This window comes from Osmia lignaria, chromosome 9, assembly GCF_051020975.1.
Source record: "Osmia lignaria lignaria isolate PbOS001 chromosome 9, iyOsmLign1, whole genome shotgun sequence".
Lineage (NCBI taxonomy): Eukaryota > Metazoa > Arthropoda > Insecta > Hymenoptera > Megachilidae > Osmia > Osmia lignaria.
In genome coordinates, this window is record NC_135040.1 from 4,008,931 (window position 1) to 4,034,049 (window position 25,119).

Below are 25,119 nucleotides of genomic sequence, written 5' to 3' on the forward strand. Positions count from 1 at the left end.
AATTATAAGCTTACACGTGCCGGGATGCCTAGGATGTATTATATCATGGTTCATGGGGACAGATGAACATATGCAATTAGAAACTGCATAGGACAGGTGCATCGTTACGATTTATGGTGCCTGATATTTGCATGATTATTAAATTGATTATAAACAAAAGAATAAAATACTTGATGATATTCGTTCAATTACCAAAGGTTTTGAAAGTCATTTAAGATTCTTTCAAGGAACAAGGAATCTTAAACGCGTTTTACCTTTTCATTTTCTTCCACCATTGCGAATCTCTCAACGACTCGAACATCGAAAAAATTATGGAGGATACGAACTTTCACCCGAAATTATAGCGTGGCCAGTATAACTTTCCAGCAATTATCGAACATTCTCCGACTAACATAGACGCTCGAAAGATCGTCAGTTACGCGATTTTCGTATACGAACTCTTGGTAACCTTTGCGTAAATTATTAAATCATTTGTATACCAGTGATTATTGACGGTGAGCTAAGATGAGACTTCATCCATCGATCTTTCATAAATCGTCAATTAATAACACGGAAGCGATTCTCTAATAATAACCTTCGTACAAATATGCCGTCGAGCAATTACGTCGAAAATGCACCAATGGATCGCTAAATCTCTTTATTAGTGTTGATACAAGTGTGCATGACGTGGTGTCGAAAGCTGTAATTATTGCAATCACTCAAATTTCTAATAACACTTTCATGATTATAGGAAACCACTGTTAGAAGATTTATTGAATTGCATAATGATTTATCGAGTTGCATGCTACTATTGTATATTTTAAGTATTTCTCCTTAATAGGTGCCTTCGAGAATTTTTCACCCAGATTTTAAATAAAAAAAAATCTATTGATCAACTTTGGTTTCGATGGATTGGAAGTACAGCAAAGTAGATAAGCGAACGCGATCAGATCCAAGTGTAATGGAGGAAGGGCACGTAATGCCTGTCATTTCGTTGGTACCCCGTAATAATACACGACTTCTTGTTCGATCGTGTCGCGATCGCGGGATCAAGATCTCCAAGAGGAACTCTAGCAGGGAAGAAGGGCGCGGCAAGAGTTCGATCTTGATCATCGTATCCGTTATTCCGGGAGGATCGCAGCAAGTCAATGACTTTTGCATATCGGATCGATCTTTCGTTCAGCATCGAGCCTTGCTTTTTCGATCGAGATCCACGTGCTCGGCGCCGAGCTGTCTACCGAATCGTTCTTGCCGTTTGATGGATTGTTTCAATTCCCATCCTCTAAACCCCTAGGCCTTTTTTTAATGTCGGTGTGAATTCGATATTTTAGAATGTTATAAAAGATGCAGACGATTAAAAATTTTCGGCAATTCGAAACATTTCCACGGTTCTCGTAGAACAATCCTCAACAACAAACGGAATCATATTTCTTAACGATTGCACAACAATCTTTGGTATCGTGTATCATATTAAAGATAGGATCGGTCAATGCTTTCTCTCGGCACACGAAGAGAAAGAACCTAACAACTCGAGCACGATCATTAGTAATTACTAAGATAGCCTCGGGTCATCGTGCGATTACGTGTAGCCGCACCCTTTCGTTATTAGCCCTTCGTTTTTCAATCGTTATTAACCCTTCGATGTACGATCTGTTAGCTGGGGGTCTAAGGGGCCACCCTTCGAAGACGCACGCCTTCTCTGTGCAAAGAAATCTTTGCATCTCACCACGCCCTCCATTTAACTGGACGATTCTTTGCCCTAGGTCCTTTTTATAACTCGAGTTTTATCTCTTCTTTTTACCATTTTTATTCTGTTTATTTTCCTTCGGGTCTTCGACTGTGGCCCAGTTTTCTTGTATATTTCGGATTGCAATATTATTATAATGTTTGTGAAGAATACTGAAACTTAAGATAAACGATCTATTTAAAGTGATCGATGGTTGGAATAGAACTTCCGGGGAACGGGAATACGCCCTGCAAGCAAGAAGTGTTATCACACCCTACTTTCCATGATTCACGAGTCCTGTAATTCTATGGAAAATATTCATTCCATTCTTATGGAAATTTGTAAATTTAGAACAGTATTTCTAAGCTAAAATAGCAGCTGGAATTCTAAATGCAACCATCATTGTATCAGAGCTCTCTCTTGCAAAATAAACAAGAAGAAGAAGAAGAAGAAGGAGAAGATGAAGAAGAGGAGATAAAGGGTTGGCAAAGAAGCCCTGCAGCAATCTCGATCGAAGCATAAACATCCTGTAAGGGATAACAAAAGCATTATTCGAAGGTAGGAAGCATTATCGTGGTTGAAACTCGTCGAAAAGCTGTCCGCGTGTTCTCCGATCGTGACCTAATCTCGTTCGAAGCTGAAGGGCGTACCAAGAAGAGAAGAGGTCGAAGAGAAGCATTAAGCGTTCTCGTGGCGTAGCGACGACCACCTGTACACCGAAACAGGTTCAGCCATTTGCGGATCCCCCCGGGGCGAATTCTGACGTGCCATTGAGACAGCTTGGCGACGCTCGACTCACTCGCGAGGAGGATTACGTTGTCGAAATTTGCCTCCGCGCGACTCCAACTCTTTGACCACCTCTCGAAGAAATGTCTGGATCGCGAAACAGTTCCTGCTGCTGTTTCTAGCGATGGCTTAGATTCTTAATACCTCTTCGAACGATTAACGAACTCGTTCAACACCGAGGGGGATGATCACTTTTTTGATTCTAGAGAATTTTAAATTGACACTGAATTTTAATAGTTTCTCAAGTGATTTTGAATATTTACATAATTTTGGAAAATTAGTGAAATATTTCAAATTGGAAAGGTTCCCTATAATTTTTCATTATTTTTCTTTTTGTTGCATACGATTTGCATCTTGCCAATATATTTTCACGAAACACGAATAATTCCGTGCATTGAAAATTACACACGGTTACCCGATGAAAGATACCTTTCCGTTCATAAATTTTAATCGCTTGTACAATACATACTGGTCATTTATTTTTTCGGCAAAAATCGAGTAAAGGAGCCGAAGCTACGCTAAAGGCGGTGCTAGTGTATTCCGGTCTTCGACCGCGAAGGGTTAACGTTCTTTAAATTCGTACACACGCGTTTGCCCTCGGGCAGAAAAAGGGCAAGGGGGAAAGCAAGATGGGAACGAGGCTAAAAGAGAGAAAAAATGTTTCCAAGCATCAATTAAGTCCGGTGGTGATTCCATAAGAGGATGAAAGCGAGTGTCAGCGAGAAATCTTCATCTGTCGTAGAGAAAAGGGATCAATGGCCGGATCTCCTCGATTCGCTTAATTATTACCTTGAAAATTTTCACAATTACCTACAGAGATAATATTTTAGAAAGGTGCTAATTTACATACATTGTAATGTATTATGTAACGATAAGTTTCAATAAATTATAATGAACGTAATTTAAAAATCACTAATTTTGATCATTAAATCAAAAAATTTGTTAAATAAAAATAATTGCAGCCAACCGCGATAACCATCAAACGATTATCACCTATTCAGCAAATGAAAATCTATGGCACACCTATCAGGAACCAATTAGCATAACAATTCGTCAAATCAATCAGCCAATTTATTATTCACGCGGAGCACCTGTTCAGGTCGAAAGAGAAATCAGCATAAATAAGAAAGGTATAGCGGAGAAACGTGGTTACGATAGTCTCTGACAAACTAATTAAAAGCACAGGGAGCTACCGATTCTCCCTGGGGACAATGTAAAATACGCCAGTCTAACCGTGGAATGTAAATCGTGATCGTTGAAACCGGTCGCCTTCTCGAAACCGATGCTCGCCTCGCCTCTGCTTCGTTTATTTATTCGCGAATCTTTTTTACGCTCACTCGAGAATGAACTTTCGCCGTGCGACACGCTGTTACCTCCTCGAGAGATCAACGAAGGGACAAGCCATGAATAAAACGATACGTATCGAGTCACCAGGCCATTTTGTAGTACTACAGACGGGATGCGGCGACCGGTGCATCCGTGTCGTCTAATGTGTACGATCGAGCCGCATGCATTATTAATACGTTTTCGGCTCAGCTCGAAACTGAAACTTGTATCTCGAAGAAGCTTTCAGACGAGTTGGATCACCCTGAAACTCTGTACAGGGAGATAAGAAAGTAATGGTCTTGATTAGACCATGAATGCAGGGTGATTTTAACAACTGGTTGAAAGTACAGCCCAGTTTAAAATATTAAAATTAAATCCAAATATTCCCTAATATTAGATATAAATTTCTACAATTTTTCTCAAATGTTCAATGACAATATTTGAACAATTTTTGTCAAATTTGTTTCCATTGTTCCCTTAATTGCAAGGCTCCTCAATTTTCGACTTAACAATCCCTCGAAAATTACTAACTAAAAAAGTGTTAACTCACCAATCACTGCGCAACTGTGAGTCCTAGATTTTTTCTCGTCATTGTTCGGGTGGTCTGCGTTGGGTGATCGTATCCTTTGGATGGCATGCTGCAGCGAAAACTCGCGAGGATCCTTGTCATTCTCTTGCCACGACTCGACCGGCTTAATTATGTAGCTTCCCGTCGACGTTCTCACGTGGCCCGTCTGAAAGAAAAAAATATGCCAAAAATTTGGTGAGTCATCCCGTCACGATTGGCCTTTATTTCCTCAATGAAACTGGCTACCTACTGGTGAGCTTTTCTCTCTCGCTACCAATGAATCTTGAAATTTCTTCCAATTGTTCGTTTAATTTACCGTGATAATTATTAATTGGCCTTTTCTTACGAGCATTGCTATTTAATGAAATAAAATTTTTCATCATTTTTTAATAACGATGTAAATTAAATATAAACGTGTTTGAAAAGTTTTCAGAACAAAGTCTTGTAAAGTTATTCTAGAAATAATGTTACAGAGCCATTATCTTTGGAAACTACAAACAGACGTCTATAGCATGATTCATCTTGAAGTTTTAAAAGCTTTGCGTACTATTTTTAGTAATTCAGCTAGAAAATTTCGCACAGATCTCTGGATATTATTGCCTAGTCAGAACATTTCTAATAACAAATCCAAATTATCTAAAAATTATGCTTCGCATTCCCTGCAAAGATCAATTTAATTCAAAGACCTTTTAATCCTTTTACACGGAAGAAATTCCATTTCGCAATTACACAACGATTTTATACACAGAAAAGTAGGAAAAAAGAAGGTTCAAGAACGTTCAAATTTACTGGAGTACTTTTTGCTCGTTCGAGCAGTGGAAACACGATCGAAAAGATAGCGAAAAGGTTTTGCGGATTAGCTAGCCGCATTCGTTGCGATTTATTTATACATGCAGCACTGCTCTGACATAACTTCCTCCATTTGAATGTGAAACACACCGGCTACATGGGACGCCCCCGCTAAATATATACCACCCACGTAAATTCCGTGTGAGGGCAAAGCCGTGTGTGGACGAACTCGAGCGAATCAGGTGAGAATAATTGATGAAAAAGGTGGTTTTTTGTGACAACTTGTTTACCTCGTCATTATCATTATTACTGTTATTCAGTCAAAGATAATTAACCCTTAGAATACCACTAAGGGCTTGATAATGGTAATGGTACCTCTGGTACCATTTGATACCATTTGATAGTTGTTAGAAATATTCAATCAGTGATTTTTCTACGTGTGTTATTATCAATTCTGGTATACAAGAAAATTGTTAAGAAGATCATCTCTTTTTTTTTCATTGTGTTAGGGTGGAATGAACCCTGAAAATCTTCACGTCTGATGAATCACTCTTTATATCTCCAGAATCTTGCTGTCAGAAATTCAGTCTGTTATTTTTGAGAAACATTTCGTGAATCAGACAGCTAATAAAAAATGAAGTTAACGTCCAGAAATTGTTAATTCATCATAGATTAATTGCAAGGCTGGAACAATTAAAGTATCGCGGAAAGATCGTCGATACAAAGAGATACGAGAAAAGGAAGATAGAAGTAACACATGAAATTGCTCACTGATCAACGACGGCTCTAATTAAGAAGCTTATAATTAGCTTGCCATCGGTTTCAATAAAATGGGCGTGCGGGTAACTGGTTCAGCGACAGCCAGAGAAAGTCGACCTAATTAATTATTGCTCCTAATTACAGGAATCTCGGTGGACAAGAAGCTGAAGAGTAACCAGTGCTATTTATTGATTATCAACGTTTCTATTGCAATTCTGCTCGCAATTTCATTCTAGGTTCTTTATAAAAATCACTGATAATTATAATGAATTATAATTAGATAATAATTTTCAAATTTGTGACGTTTGAAAGAAACATAGAAGAATACACCATGAACTTCACCAAATAATTCGGAAAGCAGCATGAAAATAGCATGGACATTTCAGCAACAATAGAAAAAAGGGAATTGAATAAGAAAGCAAGCACCTGATGCAACCGTATTCATTCCAAGAAAGCAAAAGACAACGCGTGCTTTCAGCTGTCATCAGCTTCAGTGGATTACGACAGTCGTGAACAGCAATTGTTGCTCGCGTGTGTAAACCAACCTGAGGAAAAAAGAGGTTTACCTTTAACAACGTTGCTTCGTTCATTCAGAAGCAAGACTAGCGGGAACGAAAGCGAAGAAACAAGAGAGGGAGGCAGGTGAAGGAAATTTATCGACCATGTGGAAATCCGTCTTATTGTCGATCCTCCTTTCCTTTACCGACCACGTTTTGTGCCTTTTACATTTTAAACACATTTTTACAGGGAAAGAAAAAAGAAGGAACAGTTGCTACCTTGAGAAATACGTCCTTTTTTGTTCTTCGATGGCGACAGGCAAAAGAAAAATTATGGGTTCTTGGGAAATAAAAGATATTGAATTTTCATTTAATTTAGGCTAAAAATGAAGGGTGAAAAAATATTCTGAACAGCAGCAAAATTTATTTCCCGAAGAAATGTTTATAGTAGAATGATAAAAGAATTTAGTAATTTTGCAAAGTTATAATTGGGATGGTGGTGAAAACGTTCGTCGAGGAAATTTGAGCGAAATTGTCTGCAGCTAATAATAGGCTTAGTGTATTATTAATACACAGTAAGTGTAGCAAGTTAAGTTGAAGTTTTGTTAGTGATTTTAGAAGAAATCTTTGTGTAACTTGGCAATATTCATTTGTAAATAGTAAATTTTTTTTAGAAAAGAAAAGCAAATTCTCGTGTCTATACGTATGATCAGAATTTCCATAAAACGTCAATGGAAATGAGTAACTTCGATAGAACAAATAAATGATTGAAAATTTCCTGAGAAATTTATGCACTGTAAATTTGCAAAATAAACAACGAAGAGTGTTGAAAGACAGGGACCAGAATCATGAATTGTTATATTTTTTAATTCTAAATAAAACATTCTTCTTCACTAAAAAAAAAAGAACAGAAGTGAATTCTATTTTCGATTATCATTACTCAAATATACTTATTTAATTTTTTAGAAAACGTTATTGTAAGAATATGTCAAGTCCTTTTTTAAATATTTATCATTTTCTACTTTTAAAAATAACATCTTACACACTGAGAGCTGTTGTTTATGAAGTTCACTGAGGATCATTGTTTAAATCCGTCATCAATGCAATAAAATTGTATGCTTGAAATAAAACTTGGCATAAAAATAAATTAAATATAAACATTTTTAGTTTACTCAGATTTTTACGCAATCTTCTTTACCACACCTTACGTTCCCATTACGCGGTTACATAATTATTAAAAATTGAAAAAATGTCTATGAAAAACAGATCTAATGAAAATTTTAATGAAAAGCATTTTGAATTATTTCAAAGCATGCCAACTATCTTATAAGCTAAGAAATAATTCAGTGTATCTACTTAAATTGCACATACCATAGAAAAATGAGAATTTCATTAAACACAAAGAATGTTCCATAAAAGTGTATCAAACATTCCTCGCAAGGAATGTAATACAATATTTAAAAGTCAACTTTTTAGTTGAAATACCATTTTGGAGTAACACTCTTACGGTTTTTCATTGAATTCAACGAGCCTTGGCTAATCCCGAGATCAAATAGGATCAATTCCAATTTAGAAAATCTGGGTTAAGGAACTTAATTTAATTCTTTTGTAAGGAAACTTGCAAGTGTTAATAAAATGATGGCAAGGTTGGTGGAATCGATTGTTAATTTGAAAAATTGATGCACTACTAATTAGTATTTCAGACTACCAACTTCCATCTTATGATAGGTGTTAAATTTAGATACTCTAATTAAATATTCCTTGCAGCAATGTTGTACCGTTTTCGATTTTGCTATCTCTTCGAGACGCTCTATGCTATTGCAGGAATAACAAATAGGAAATAGTTCAGTAACCTTCCAGTCTGTCTCATGTCCCTGAGACGATTTATTAAATATTCAAAGATGAGAAGGGAGGAAAGATAAAATTGCGATTTGCAATTTGCATTCTCTCAGGGAATCATTTAAAACTATTCTAGTAATCTTATTATCTATTTTATAAATTTTCTAAGCTTTCTAAGCATAATAATTTTGAATTAGTGAAACTACCTGAGCCGTTAATCTAACTTTCACTTAAATGGTCCCTTAAAATCTCCGAAATCATCATCCAAAGGCGACGTTCAAAGGATCTCGAAGCCCTGCATCATCTAAATCACCAATAAAACTGGTAACAATAGGTAAAGAGGGTTGTAAGAAGATAGAAAGAGGTAGAATTGAATGGGCATCGGTTGCATCGTACGCTCGGTGCATTTGCGATTTGCATTCCTACAGGCGTGCACCTCCACGTTCGTGGCTATCCGATGGCACAAAGACTGACTTCAGGGTTACCGAGAACTCTTGGCAAGAACGCTGTTTTTCTCTTTCCCTTCTTCTTCTTCCTCTACTATCTCGCTTCGACCAACTCGCACTCTCTTTTTGCCTTTTCGACCAGTGAACGACCTCGAAATCCAACGCTGGAACAAACTCATCGACCTTTCCAACTGCACAGCTGATCCAGCTCTATTTTTCCTTTCGTTGGTCGAGCCAGGTGATCTGCGATTTTCAGAAAATCCACGGAGACGATTCATCGTCTCGAAGACCTTGTTTCATTTCAATCACTTCCTTTTTCCTTTGTCTCTTGATCTCATATTTGTACCGGCAGGTAATGGTTAAATATTTCCTCGTGACAATTTATCAATCGTTAATATTAACGAGTAGATGAGTCAGCTATCAAGTGTTTCGTTGTATATTGCCTGGTTAACTGGTGTAATATTGTTCTTTAAATAGCTTGAAACGAAGAACCCTGAAGAATTTATGATAGAAAGTTATATGGTCCTATTATATGAACACATTATGTCCATATTAGTTTGATGCTTTCCATTTAAGATTACTTTTAAAGCAGAAAAATAAATTCACACATATTTAAGTATAATAAAAAATATAAAAATCGTTCAAAGTGTTAGTCACAATTACCATAAGAGAACCGAGTATGCTAATATTTTTTCATCCACACTAAGTAGTTTTAAGTAATCATAAGTGATCACGTTTCATCGAGAGTACAAGTTGCTAGTTCGAAATGCAACTAAAGGAAACTAATAAAAAAAATAAAATAAAATGTAAGCTGGTTTCTTCGGGAACAGGACTTAACGCGATATGTTTTATGCGTTCGATGGGTAACGAGGATACAGTGGCGACTTCTGGGTGGGCTACCGACCTTAAAACTTTTCAATGCGAGCCCGAAGCAGGTCCGGTGCATCCTGCGTGCATACGCAGAGTGCATCGCGTGCAATCGATGGCAACGTGTGCGGCTACTTCGTACACGCTCGATTGTTTCGATGCGAACGAGCCTTTTTAAAGCAACTCTAATTGTTTCACCTCGTTGAAACGAGGATCGAACGATGAATTGTCTTTGAATAAAAATTTTGAAAATTGTTTCCTGCCATTTTGCACTTTTTGCCTTTGCTTCTAATTCGATGATCGAACAAAAGGGTTAATATGAAAAGCGATCTGCAAAGTGTTAAGAGCCGAGTCTCAGAGCAGACGTTATCTTTATTTAGTCCCGAGTTAATATGCAGAACGCAATACATCATAATAAAAGGAGAGCGACCGTTCACGCAGCTCGTATTAAAAGGGACAGTGACGAGGCGCGGTAATTTGTCGCGGTAACGCGTCCGAATACATTAATATTAAGCGGGAAACGAAATTGCAGAAATCGTGATACGAGGTGATCCAAGATACCGTCTCATCAACTCTTTCAAGCCGTTTATCCTGCTTCGAAGATCAAGGGGGAACGAATTTACGATGCGAACTGATCATCGCGATTCGATGGTAACAGAGTCGTAAAATGGTACTAAAGCTACTTCTAAATATAGAAAATTTCAAAATCAAAGGATGGGTTAAGAAACTGGTACATTGTAAAAACTGCAGGGCAATTTTTCAATGTTAAAATTATTCAAAAAATATATTTTACCATTTTGCAATGTTTGGCTTCGTTTTGAAAACGTAAGGTACAACTGATTTAGACAGAGAGCACTGAACCTAAGATAATCGACTCTTAATGACATCAATTCACACCTGAGATCGAGCGTTTGCATAATCTACGATCGTTTTGCCTTCGGTAGATCCAAAGGTGCCTCCTCTGTTAATCAGCCAACGATGTGTGAACGTTGTGTAAGTGTATAATTGATTAATGACGATTAAACGAGGCGATTCGTGCCCACGAGTGACCCAATTGTCATTGAGTCACTTTCTTTCTATGTGCCAATCTTAGTATCTTCGAGAACTGAAGCATATGCGATTACTTGAATTCTAATTTCAATTCATTTGTTCCCAGAAGCTAAAATTGATAGACGACTGATTAATTAGACACAATAACCGTGAAAACATGGGCCACTATAAGTGGAAGAAAAGGATAAGATTCTATGGTTCCCATAGCCGTTTCAACAAAGATTCCCTGGAGTTTCCAGACACAAAGGATCTTCACTTCTTTCGACCAGGTAAATCCATCCTATCTAAGGATCGAAATAAAAAAGAATTGGATCTAATAGAGGCTGAAGAGCGTTCTGACGTTCTGGAGATTCGAAACGAGATCGTCGAAACGATTGGAATGTTGTTCTGGATCGAGGTGGTTTCTTGAATGTCTCGAGCAATCATGGAAGACTTAATAATGATCTCCAGGTGGATTAACACATAATGGGCGGATCAAGAGCTCGAAAAGCGTGTTTAATAGTGCTAGACTAACCGAGGAACATCATTATTAATGTTCACCACTTTTTTTGTGTATAATAAATACCACTCATTTATCTTTCTTATTCGTGGAAGAGAATTTGTTGGTCTTAAAGTAATAGGTAGTAACTTAATTAAAAATGTTTTATTTATTTTTGTGGTGCGTTAACACCTTGCCATAATTGCAATTACTATAAATTTAATTTTAAATTGGATTTCATCCTCGTTATTTTAAATTGTTATTTGTTTTAGTAATAGTAATTAGTAAAGAAGTTAATAATTAGAATATTAATTTCATTCAATGTATAATTATAATTTCTGGGTGATAATCGATCCAGTCATCACAATTTGAGGGTGAATAGATTAAAACGACAGAGATTAATGATATCAGCTACTAATGGAAAAAGGAAATCGATAACATGGTTTCTCTTCCGGTTTTAGGGGTAAATGTACGAAAATTCTTGTTGCTTTTGATCCAATTCCTGAACAAACTGATAAGTAAATAAACTGTCCACTACCCGGTGGCTGTAACCATCAATCAACCGGTTCGATTATGTAGCTACGTCGTTTTCACTTTCTATTCACCGGCGACAGAATAAACATTCGTTTCTGCATAAAGAAATCAACAACGAGGCGAAAGAAACTCGTACAGCACACTATAGAAAAGCCTTGAGGAGTAACAACAAAAAAATTCGACGTTTCTGAATGAACGAATCCATCATTCTTCTGTTGAGCAATCGAGAAAACAATCGTCGAAAGAGATGAATGATAAAAAATGATTTAACCTTTAGACAATCCTTTTTTTTTATTTTTACTCAATGCAACTGACACTTGAATAGATTAACTAATTTAATGTTAAGACAATACAAAAAGGATAAAAAGTCATTATATAATACTTGTAATATTGTGAATTGGTATTGTAATTTGCAATTTGCTATACCAAAATTACTACAATTTTTTACAGGAGCAATGATCAACCCTCAGAGGAGTCAAAATTCGACTTGCAATTTTAAATTATTAATACAATATTAGTCGTGTTAAAAAATTTTTCTTTTCTCCAATTATTAAATTATTCAAGTAAATTTTCCAGGAACTCTACCAATTTTCTCATATCTTAAATACAGTGATTTAAAGAAAGGGAAAGATAATAAGCTCGTTAACGTAACTCAAGGAACTGAAACGTTTAATTGGCCGAAAAGAAAATAATAATAATAACTCTTATGGAAATATTTATTCGACGGTGAAAGTTAAACGATCGAATGAAAATTACTGGTCGACGCGAAAATTATAACGTTGAAACCGGCCCTTTAAGTTAGCGGTTGGAGCTTTTTTAAATGGCAATCGATATATGTATCAATAAAACACGCAACGCGTGTTTACACGAGGGAAGAAGCTTCAAGTATTCATGAGTCATGATTGTTATTTTAAATATGACAAGACCTGATGGCTGTTTAAATTTCAGTCACGAGCGGTTAAGTCAAATCGTATTACAATCATCTTTGTCCTCACCTTCGTAGCTGGACACTGTAAATCGTACGTGATTTCGATGACGCGGCCATCATTGGAGAACCTTAAGCAGAGCACGCGTTGAAAATTATACTTTCAACTGAATTTGTACATTTAATTTGCCACGTGTAAAAAAAGAATAAAAAAAAAAAAAAATGAAAATCGGGAAGAAATTCATTCTTCTGACTTTGGTTATTCCACAGTTAATAATAATTCTAGTTCAATGTCCGAAACATCATAAAATAACGAGGCTAGGGAGGCGTTAATCAAGCAATGACGCAATCGAGTCTCGTAAAGTTAATGGAAATGAATCGAAATAACCCATCGTAATCATGATCGTTGTTCACGTTAGAAATTGAAGCCGAGGTTCAACGAGTAACGTGTATCATCCTACCAAAGGTCTCAATGAAGGTTTAGGACGCTTATCTATCATCCCGCTAATTAATGTGACAGCGATTAGGCTAGATAGTAAAATTTTATTAGCAACAGCTCCCCTTAAGATCTATTAGATTGGCCAGATGTGATCTAACTATTCGTTGATTAATTTTTATTTAGAAGGAGAAAATGTTTACTCGATTGAAAAATCACAGAAAATTGTAAAATTAAATTTGGACAATTTTTGTTGTTTTTTTAATTTTTTTTTATTGATAGTTAATGTATCCTGGCGCCTTCGTTATTCAACAAGTTTTATGACCCCACGTCGGACATCGTAAACACATGCCCGGAAATGCTTCTTTAACGCGACGAATGTCAAGTCACCCACGTATGGATGACACGTGCTTTCCTCAGGGAGCCGTTAACTAAAAGATAAGCGAGACGAGAAAGATATTACGATTAAATATAATCACCCAACATCGCTTAAAGCTTGATGATAATGTCAACGAGAGCGATGAGTGTCTCTCGAGTGAAGTGATGTAACGATGTAATTACGTTATTATTGAGTGTCAACGCTTCAGTCTTTGTAAGGCAAACAATTAACCACTTATCGCTACGAGATATCACAGTGCTTAGAGCATATAAGATATTAGAATGTTAGATGTTTCAAGACCTACTTTAATTTTGTTTCTGTAATTGTTTGTTCTAAGGATTAGAACTTCAGGCAGAGATTTCATGAAATCTTCTAATTCATTCTAAAACTATCAACGTGCCTCGTTCTTCTAACGAGTATCTAGATTAATGCGTTTCCATTTTAACGATTCACCATGAGTGAGGAAAATAAACGATCAACGTAGGATCTATGGATCGCAAGCGTGATAAGAAGACTAATACGATCGTGATTGCGATCCGAGACAAGTTCCGTGATACTTGATGAATAAAGATGCATCAGCATCCGTAATTTTTGCTTCATTTTTCAATGATTTTTCAATTGAACGCGTAAAAGGTGATTTGTTCGGAAAGGATAAAGTTAAAATCTATCTACGGCTATCAAACACCTTGAATTCTAAAACTGGCACCCGTATATTTTAATAAATTTTGCAAAATAACCAGTAAAAGGCTAAACAAGATGAAATGCAAGAAGATATGCTAAAAAGCATATGGTTCCAGCTAGAAATCGTTCGATAAGTTGTTCGAAGCGTTTCTCAAAGGAGAAAAATGGATTCACGTGGGTGAGCCATTTTTATCCTTCTCCCGATAAGGATATATCCTCTTGTTGAATATCCTGGAGCACGATTGGAAATGCTTGTCGCAAAAATTTTACGTGGGCCGGTAGTAAAAGATGCACATTCGCGAACCACACGTTTTTCTACTTCGATTCTTCGAAACAGGGATAATTTATTGCAGATCAATTCCAGTTTGAATATGATTTTGATCGTCAGGACGTATCCTGGTATTATCGTGGTTATTGTGAATTATAAAATTAAATTTTGGGGATTACAAATTCCAAATTTGAAAGATTCTAAATTCCAAATTTTCTAAATCTAAATTTGAAAGATTCTAAAAATTAAAAAATTTATCTCACTAATTAAAAGCTCCGAAATCTCCAGAACACAGTAAACGAGGGTACAAAATTTCCCGGAGACTTGGGTCTTCGTCTACCAGCAGAGATATATTCTTAGAGCACAGAAAACTCATTGTAGCCTGATTTCATAGGAAACGGCCAGCTTCCAGAATACCCAGGTCCGACCTCGAGCCGCGACGTACCCATCGGCGATGATTTCGATCGAGCGAAACGCGAACGCATTAGAGGAAAAAGGCTTGGCATTCAGGTTCTAACGTGGCTAACGTACCTGTCCAAGCGTAATGGGATAAATGGATTAAATGGACCCCGTGTCCTCTGACGCGTTGGCAAAGTGCCGAAAATAGGCCCCCACTGTCAGGGCGCGTTCGGTCGTAATTGACGTTAGATCGATCCGAGGATGGCTTCGGTTTATTTAGAAATCTCCTACTCGTAAAGTTTCAACGTTTCGATGCACGTGGCTCGAATGGATCAAAGGATGAGACCTTAATCGGTTGATCCACTTTATCTGACCTCATGGTTCCGCGTATACTTCAGACGTTCGGCAGTTTTATGCCGGCTGGGTTATCTGAGGCTGTATTTTTAACGAAGAGGTGTGTTAACCCTTTCCATTTGACGTTTCGTACGACTGGCAAAAGTTCTTTTTACGTATGAATTGTTAAAAAATTAATTTATGACAAAGTTTCCATGTAATTCGCACGTGCGAAAAGTGCGTTAAACGACCAATTGCCCCGGGACGTGCGATCACGTTTAACCTTTGGGTCTGCACAACGTTTTCGAAGCTGTTAGCCGATCTCAGGTTGTAAGCAACGATCAGCAGGAAGTCTAGCTTCGTACGTAAGCCTGCTTTAAGCGCGTGCGAAATCTAATTTTGCAAAAGTGGGTTACACGCTTGCGAACGCGACACAGCCTTGTTCATCATCGTCTGGACCAGCCTTATTCTCCTTTGTCTGTTTCTCCTGGCTTAAATGATGATTGAGAGACCTCGAACTCCTTTGTTACTTGAGAATAAGTGGAGTTTAATGTGTCGATTTTTATTAGGGATGAGAATGGCTCTATAAATAAAAATTAGCACCTTGAATATTTTTCAAATTGTAGGAGATGAAAATTTCCTTCTATTTATTTAATAATTTCAAGTGTCCAGTCACCGATGACCTCCGTATTGAACGTGTTAATCACTCGCATGAAGTTAATTCGAGGTATGACCATTTTCTTCAGCAGAGTTTAAGAAAATGGCACACAACAAGAGTGTTAGTCAACGATTCCCTTTTTTAGGGATATCCAAGCTGATCTAAGCGTATGTTTCATTCGCATGGTGTTACAGGGTCGAGTAATTAGGTCGAGTGGCTCGATTCAGTATCGGGAGTAATGACGTTGGGACTGGTGTTTATGGCTTCCTATTTCTATGTCTGAAATACAGACGTCTGATTGATTAGCCGAACCTTGATGCAGCTAAATTAAAACGTGACCCAGATGGTCCTGAACAAGCTGCTCCGCCAACATGACGAATAATAATCGAATTCAATGAGAACAATGAGAGGGAATTTTCGTCAAAACATCGGAGAATCAAGCAAACAGATGTTGTTTTCAAAGTGAGAGAAACTTTATAACTCTTCTGTTCGGTATTGTTACGATCCTAGTGTATATTTTAATTTTAACAAGTTGACTATCACAGCGAAAATTAACATATTACAATTGCAATTAATTCATTCATTTAGAAAATATCAAACATGCAATTCTTTCTATGAATTTTAAAATACATCATTCATGTATTAAAATCTGCATTTATAATTTATTATAACCAGTATAAGTAGGTGAAAAAATATTTTTAATCATTGTTAAATCATCGCGTTTATCATTTGCGTAAAAGTAAACATTAATTGCACTATAAATACAAATGATGAAATTATCAATGATAGTTTACGAATGCTCGAAGAAAAATCTTCAAGATTGTGATAAGGAAATTCCATCGTGTTTGAAATACGAATGATTAAATCATATTTGAATACTTCCTAATTGATCAATATTTAAAAAAAACAATTCCCTTCTATCGCGACGCTGTCATAGACATAAAATATTTTCATTTTCCAACGTCCTGTTTGCAAGTGTCCCAGGATATTGCATCGAGGAAGTCACTGGAAACACAATGACGTATGAGCAAGATTGGCAATAAATTCCGAGGGAACAGTCACAAATAATTCTCACTCTCAGCGAACAGCCTAAGGGTGTGTCAGGGCTGCAATTTAAATCCTATAGCAATCACGTCGCTATTTCCATGGGGCTTGTGTCCAGTGAACCGAGGATACGTCTTCGAACTTCTATCAAGGCGACCGAGTGTCTCAAACAATTTAAACGAGGATGCAATTTTCAATTTCGAAAGCTATTATTAATTTAATTTTGAGCAATCGCTATTTATACTGTCGCATTAGAAAATTGTCGCGTCTACCGTTAAGGTTTCAGCCTTTTTCGGATTCCCAAGATTTATTACGGTATCTGAGAATCTTAAGATCCTTATGATTTTAACGGTTCTAAGAATTTTTCAGCATTTTAAGGATTTTAAAATTCTTAAGACTGCCTTCAAGGAACTCAAGGGCTCAGAGTTATTAAAGATTCTCCGAGTTTTTAGTATTTCAAGACTTCAAGGATTCTAAGATTGCAGATTGTGATCGAGATTTCCAGAGCTGAGGAATTTTTAGAACTGTTAGGTGTTCGAGAGTGAGAAAAATTTTTAAGATTTATGGAACTCGAATTCTGAGAATTCTATGGATTCAAATGTCAAAAAATAAAACTTTCATTTTTTTTTCATAAAAATTTTAAGAAATGTCCTAACAAGTACTGAACACGATTTATTTAAATAAAATTTCACAACGATTCTAAACTTTTCAAACAACTTAATCTTTCAAACGCACCAAAGAGGATAATATTGTGATCGTTAAAGAGTGTCTCAAAGAGATTCAAATACTTTCATTGCGTGTTCGAGGCGATTCGAAATATCTTGGGGCCATCGTTGAATCCGGGAGCTGTTGATATACGATCGAGTCCTCGAGGATTTTTTAGGATCTCCAGAGAGAGAAGAAGCTTGGCATAACGCCCAAGGCGCTTCCGGGTAATGTGCAAAGGCATTTGATGACTTTCAGTCAAGCGCATCAGTACAGGTGAGGGGTGTAAAAGTCTCGTAAAACTTTATCCAACTCGTTGTTATGTTCCATGATCCATCTTTCTTATTAAACTTGTATTCATCTTGAACCATGATTATTCCTAATATATCATTTATTAGTTAATTTTGACATTTTTATTTATTGATCGATGGTCTGTTCCACGAAGAAAAACGAAATTAAAAAAATTCTAAGTGATGAATATTAAAAATAACAAAGTGCACAGATATAAGTCTACCAAGTGTATTTACCTCCTTGGTTCAAGATCTTTTCACGACCACGTGCACCTTATACAAAGCTTCATTGTTAGAGAAATTACGTAAAAATTCATTTGACTATATTCATCCATTATGCAAATTGAAAACACCATGAGTATGACTCAATGGTACCAGACAAAGGGGTTAACCCTTTCACTGCAAAGCCTCTATTGTGCAACAATTGTAAATCAGTTGCTAAAATTTCATAACTATCCTTACTTATTCTTCATTTCTATCAATGGGTTTATTATTGACTGTCTGAAGGCTCAAATTAATTAATCTTCTTCAATAACATGTTGAAGGGTGTAAGTAGATTTATTTTTTGAAATTAAAAGAAAAAGAAATGATCATAATTTATAAATTTTTCATTATAACGTTTCTGATACACAATTTTTTTTCAAGGGACAATGTGTCTCTTATTTCTGCACCCTTTATATGTACATGTCATGCAGAAGGACAGGGTTAACAGCACATTTGTTTGTCTTATGGTCGTTTATTTATTTCCCGAGCACATTTTCAGCTTTCGTCACCGCCAACACTGTCGTTAGATGCAAAAGAAATTGTAAAACAGAGAAAGAAAAGAAGACGCCTCGAGCTTGAAATAACCATGACTGTGTATGACCCAGTTCCACGTGGCCAGCTTCTTTGGCACGGTCATGGTCGCGAACTGTTCTACCGATTGAATCATGGACGAATCGTAAATCTGTCTGTTTGCCTGTCTATCTGTCTGTCTGCCTACTTGAGTTCAGGTGAAAAAAAAAACTACCTCGACTTGTCTGAATGAGCCAGCGATCGCACTAATCGAAAGACAACATAGCGTGTCATGCGAATCATTAAATTAAAAGCTTGGAACGAAAAAAAATAAAGGATACCCAGAAATTTCCACTGATTTCTCCAAATTTGCATTAACAGCTTCTGCAGATAATAAGAAATATTTTTCAACTTATTTGCAGTTATTTTACCATGAACGATATCTGTTCGATGTCAGAATGGAAAAATAACAGTTTCCATAAAATCTGAGAATTTACCACGTTTTAAAAATTCCAAGATATCAACAATGCTTTATATTAATATTCGATTGATTGTCAATGAAATAAGAAACTTGATTTATTCAGTGTCGTTAATCTTAGCGTTAAAAGTCAACGATGAATGCATCCCGGTTGACTTCGCTCGAAAAACTGTGGATTTAACGCCAGGAGTGTATGATTTACGGTTACGTCTTTTTCCACTCGTCAGTGGACTCCTTTCAGATGATTCTCCTTTACTTTATTTTTCAAGTATTTTAAGCTCGTGTTCGCAGTAAGAAGTGAAAATGCCGTGTGCTGTTTACAAAAATATCGAAGATCCTCAATGTAAAACGAAGTTGTAGTAAAATGTTCATTTCACAATGAAAATCCTCTCTCTCGTTCTTTCAATCTACTTTCATTGTTTATTAAATTGAAATCGTTTGAAGAAGAGTGAAAGGGTTAAATAAAAAATTTAGAGCTCCTCATTTCAGAGGGGTTGTTGACAGCTCGTAGCCTTTTATTTTACGACTAGACAAAAATTAGCCACTTAAATACGAATGGCAAAGTTTCGAAATGAAAGTAAGGAACGTGTCGTTGAACCTCTTGGCGAGGAAGTTCAAATTTCATTCATTAAATTCATCTGGGCCCCCCGGCGTCGCGTCGAAAATAGCCGTGCGAAAGAATACGAGATGCTCGTAAAAACACGACCGTAAAGCTTTTTTAACGTACACCATGGGAATGTGCACTCCTGTGAAATCCGATGGTTGCAGTCTGTGCAACCTCGTTTGTGAAAACCCATTCGTTTCTTTTGAAGGAAAATTTATTATTACATAGACTCTATTACACACTGAGAGTTGAATCAAAGGGGTTGAAAATACAAAATATTGAAATATTGCAAATTTTACCGATCAGAATTGAAATTTAATTACTCTAATTATAATAGAAATTTGCAAATTTCTTAAAAGCTATGAAAATTGATATTATTAATCGTGGGAAGCTGAATGTTGTATAATTTCCAGTGGCAACCCGACGCTACAATTCTGGTTCACGAAAGTTAAATGAAAATATAAGACTCGATGAAAACGTGTCTGGGAAATGATTGAAAAAAACGTGCGGACACTCGTTCTCAGAAAGGCGAACGTTTCTTGTTCTATCGCGACCTTTGATTCTCGTTCGTCTGCTTTCAAAAGTTAAGCAAAAAGCAAGGAAACCGTCGAGACTCGATAAATCAGCACCGCGATCGGAAAGCGTGTAGACTTACGCTTTCTGAGACACTGCTTACAACCTCCTGCCAATTAAACTTACATCCTGTTACGTGGATTCGTTATCGATTCGTTAAGGGACACCTTCCCGATAACAAATGGTCTCTAACGAGCTAAATCCTATCACGTATTGATAACAGAAGTAAGAGAAAATTATTCTCACATTGATTGCTGTGTTAGATGTTTCAGGGTGCGGTGTAAATTTTTGTAGAGTAGAAGAAATTTCATTATTCGTTTAGAGGCTTCTTAATTGGCTAATTATAAATACATTTGATAATTGCTTCTAATGGTGTTTAATGAGGGATGATGGATTGAGATTATCATCGGTGCTTCCGGTTGCTTGGCGTTTTTTATAAACTTGAAAAAAAAAATAATTCAATTTTCTTATACTTTCAAGAAATAAAGTTTCTAGAATTTCCATTCGTCTTGAACTTCCGATTTCTGTTTATTCCTAAATTTCCCCGAAAACAATACAAGAATCGTTCCACAATAACGAATGAAATCACGGAATTTCGTCGGACAGAAACACGCATGGCCTTCCAAAATATTGAATTTTCTCCACTGTTGTGTACAATTTTCGCACGTAACGTCGATATTTTAAACGTCGCGTGGTTTTTAAATGTTGACGAAACGGTCGCAAGAAAACACCGCTAAGTTCGTCGGTGTTTTCCTCGCTCGAAACGTCAAAACGTGGACAGACAGGTTTAAAGGAACTCGTAAATCTCCAGTCCTAGAAACATGCACGAGTAAACGCGTAAATAATCAATTGCTGTACGACGGCCTTCGCTTATTATTTTCCTTCCATGGAAATTCATGGTAAACCGGCGACCAGCAAATGTTACTCGTTACAACTTTGTTTCGAGGAAATCTGCATTCGGATGCAGCTGGAGGGAACATAATCAAACAAGATGATTTTTTATTTCTTGCTCGATCCATCATTTTTAGATCTCGCGAAAATATTTTGTAGATGACGTTGAAAAGTAAAAAAGAAATTTACTTTGAATTTTCAGAGATTTTGAGATTGATTCTTTGTTTTTTTACTTTTTTAAAGGGAGAATGAATTAATTGTAATTACGAGGGGTATCGGATAACATTTATGAGTTTCAAAATTACTTTCTCCAAAAGGAAAGACAGCAGACTTAAAGAGAATCTGACACCGTGAGAAATTGATTGGCAAAGAAAAACCACATCAAGATTCTCTGCCCAACTCGGTCGAGGTGTTCGGCGCCACTTTACCGCACGTTTGCCAAGATAATCCGGAAACTCGTTCTAGCATTACCATGGCAAATGTCCAATCTGAATTGTGTGCCACCTACTGACTTCGCTATAAAATGCGCTGGGAATGCGATTGTAAAAACATACGCGTGTCTACAATTATCCGCGTGCCTGTCCCCATACCAATCTGACTAATTAACAGGTCGGTAATTGGCGTTACAGATTTCATATAATTAAAAACAGAAGGTAGAATGATCATTGTAAATACTATTACATTAATAACGAACGAAGATCGATTAGAAAATTGAATCATTCTGCCTTGTCTATTTTCAACCCTTTCATTGCTCGAGCAGGTTATTATTAATTATAGATGCGTGCATATAATTTTAGGCAGGTTCTGAATCATCGATGCTAACGAAAGATAAAGTTACTAAATCCTCTTCTGTCTAGAAATTGCGAGCACTGACCGTGCCCAAAGTAGTCTAATCAAATAATAATCAGACAAGAATCAGTGCTATCTATATCGCAGCTAATTAAATCTATCTCCTGATAATCAAGAGATAAAATCATTTAATCTCTTCCCTTCATAATTAACTGGTAATCAAGGGATAAATTCGACTTACCATTCCATGGCAAAGACTGACACTGACAACGGAAGAGGGATCGTCGTCTACAGTTCCGCTGTAAAAACAGCCAAGTTCGTGGCCTGGATGCTCCTTTCTCGTTCCATTCTCAGTCATATGAGTAATCTACAAAAACAACGAGAAATAACCATGTTAAATTTCATCCAACACCACGATACAAAAGTGGAACGTGTTTATTTGCATTAGTCTTTTGAATTTCACTATGCAAAAGATAAACTGATCAACCGGCTGATTACAAATACATTGAATAACACCTTGTTACAACAATTTGCATGCTCGATATTTACGATAAACAATTGAAAAAGGAAAAAAAGATATGACGGTGCAAAGCAGCTCTTAACGCCTCGTCTATCGCGATGAACAGCCTCGGAGAACATTATGCAAAGTTCTTAACGCTGTTCGACTGCGATAATATCGCCTGCATTAGCATAGTAATAACGTAAGATAACTTTTCCCCTGATAAACGTAACAGTATTAGCGGCAATAAACACCGATATCTTTGACGATCGAAGAAGATTGAATTATCACTTTTACGATAGCGGTTCAGAAAACTCTCACTCTGTCTCGAGGGAAAGATAGAGTACGTACTCTGATATTTGGCGATACGAAGCTGGTATCGTGGGCGAGACGCAAACGGAATCTTCTTCCAAAGGCAGTGAACTCGTATTGGGGATGAGGATCCCATACTTCCGCTGTGCGGTGACGAAAATGACCACTGTGGTGCCTTTTCGCTGTGGAAAATTCGTCGGCTGTAATCAGAGAAATTAGTGATATAATCAGCAATGTTAGTGATATTAGGAGTAACGCTAATTTTTCTGTAAGAACATTTCATTTAACAGGATAAATGATTGAAGGGTGGCGTAATTGGTGAAAATTAATACGCAGACAAACAAGGAACAGTTAATGAAACGGTAGCCTTTACCGTAAAACACGTTTCGCGGTGAGACGAGAAATTAGATAGGTGAACGTGGTTAAAGAAAAAGGATCTGTTGAACGGTAAAAGCAGCCCGAAGCTCGCCATTAATGCGACACTACGACACATGCGTTTTGTCGTGCATTAATCGTCTTACTGTTTCATCAAATGTTACGTGCATGAGTGACACTAGCATTTACATCTCGTTACTTAGAGAAGAGGATACTTATTTCATGATTTCAACTTGTTATCTCTTCCTTAGTAATTTCTCCTTGGATTTGCCGTGAACAAAAGTTAGCAACAGTGATTGCAAGTTAAACAGGTATTACCACTTTTGCAGAATGATAGAGAAGCGGTGATGGTGATGATTTGTCAATTACAGAGGTAAAGATTTTGCCATAATATCTATACTCAAAATTATGTACACGAAGATTTATAATATTTTTAATTGAAAATGCTAATCAATATTCGAGAGTATCAAATGTCCAAAGTCTGATGAAAATTCATGAGAGAAAAGTGTCGCAAAATGGAACTTATGTTACATCCAATTAAAGATTAAAATTTAAAGAAAATAGATATATAAATTCTTCGCGTTCCTCATTCGCGCCACATTTTCAACCATCGGCTTCATAATGCAACATAGAATCCGTTTACACTTCTGAGAATCGAGAACGCAGATCGATGCGAAACGATCTTATCCTTTATAAATATCTGGTCGTCTGCTTTTTATCTGCTCGGACCCTCTCTTGTAGAGCGTTTATATGGGCCGCCTCGTCTCGCACAATCGAGAGCTTAACGAGGTGAACGTGATCGTGATAAAAGGTGGTTGGGTACTCTTTGGGCGATACGCTTCGTACACGTTCCGTCATCGGAATTTATCCGAACGAATCGTGGTCTAATTGCGCTAATTTGAATTGACTTTCATTTTTGGCGCGCGCCTCGCGTACCTTCTTTCAGCAATGGGTATGAACTACTCGCGAGTAAAATTGTTTGTAAATCGAGTGGTTTAAATTTAGAAAAAATTGTCAATTGTTACTTCAAAGTTAAACAGAGATAGTGAAAAATAATAAAATTGTAATTATTATGTTATTCAATATGCGAGGTTCAACTTTGAAATATTAAATACTAAAAACAGTTGCCAAGTTGGTAACTTGAGACAGTGGAATATCAAGTATTCATGTATATTACTCAGAAAAGTGATTCTAAATTCCAAAGAAGATATCTAGCAGTATTACGTATGGTAATTATGATTTTTTCGAATTAGCTCGAAACACGATCCGCCAACAATTTCTAGCAACATCATTCGAATGACACTTAGCAATTACTTGGTCCCCACAATAAGGCAAGGATGCCGCAGCAATGCCACTTACTTATTGACAATCATTCTAACGGTGTTTTACACGCAATCCGTGGAAAGTGTTACATAATTTTGTTGACCGAAACTTCCGGGTTTAGATGGTAATCTATGAGAAAATTTATTCCGACGTTTGACCCGCATTTCAACCAGCTCCGTGTCAGAAGTTCTGATACTGTGAAAGCCTTGAAAACACGTTGTATAATTCTCTCTCGAAAATTTCTGTTTCGCTATGTTTACATGTGGACAGGCACAGGTTTCAAATACCAAACGATAGTCTCAGAATACTTAGGATATTTGTGTCGTAGACGTTTTCGTAGATACCGAACATAGTACGTACATTTATTTTAAATATATATAAATAACTTTGGACGTGTGAAATGAATTATCGTAAGGAATTCAGTACAAATTGTTTTGAAAATTAATGATAGCTACAATTTTGCTTTTAATTTTAGCAACGGTCAAAGCCATTGCTAGGTTTCGTTATATAAAATTGCAGCTAGGAATGATTACATTGATACTAATGAGATTAGATTAAATCTATCGCTAGCTTAAATAGTAATGAGATTTATCATTATCGTTAGTTTTATCGTTATGATACCTATAATATTAATTGATTTAGTTTCATTAACTGGTAAGCCACGTGTCGGCGTTAAACACGTCCATGAAAACCGTAACATAATCCACGAACCTGATATTCATATCTCATTTTATTTCCT

General features: G+C 36.6%; 1 protein-coding gene across 3 annotated transcripts in view; it reads right to left on the minus strand.

The window, feature by feature from the left end:
* LOC117607743 (A disintegrin and metalloproteinase with thrombospondin motifs 9) overlaps window positions 1–25,119 on the minus strand; it is a 69,662-nt gene that overhangs the window by 19,688 nt on the left and 24,855 nt on the right. For all 3 annotated transcript variants that reach the window (XM_076690398.1, XM_034331797.2, XM_034331808.2), the window contains exons 4-6: window positions 22,722–22,882; window positions 22,113–22,238; window positions 4,368–4,551 (exon numbers count right to left, since the gene is read on the minus strand). In XM_076690398.1, the coding sequence (XP_076546513.1) occupies window positions 4,368–4,551; window positions 22,113–22,238; window positions 22,722–22,882 (471 nt within the window). The remainder of the gene's footprint in view (window positions 1–4,367; window positions 4,552–22,112; window positions 22,239–22,721; window positions 22,883–25,119) is intronic.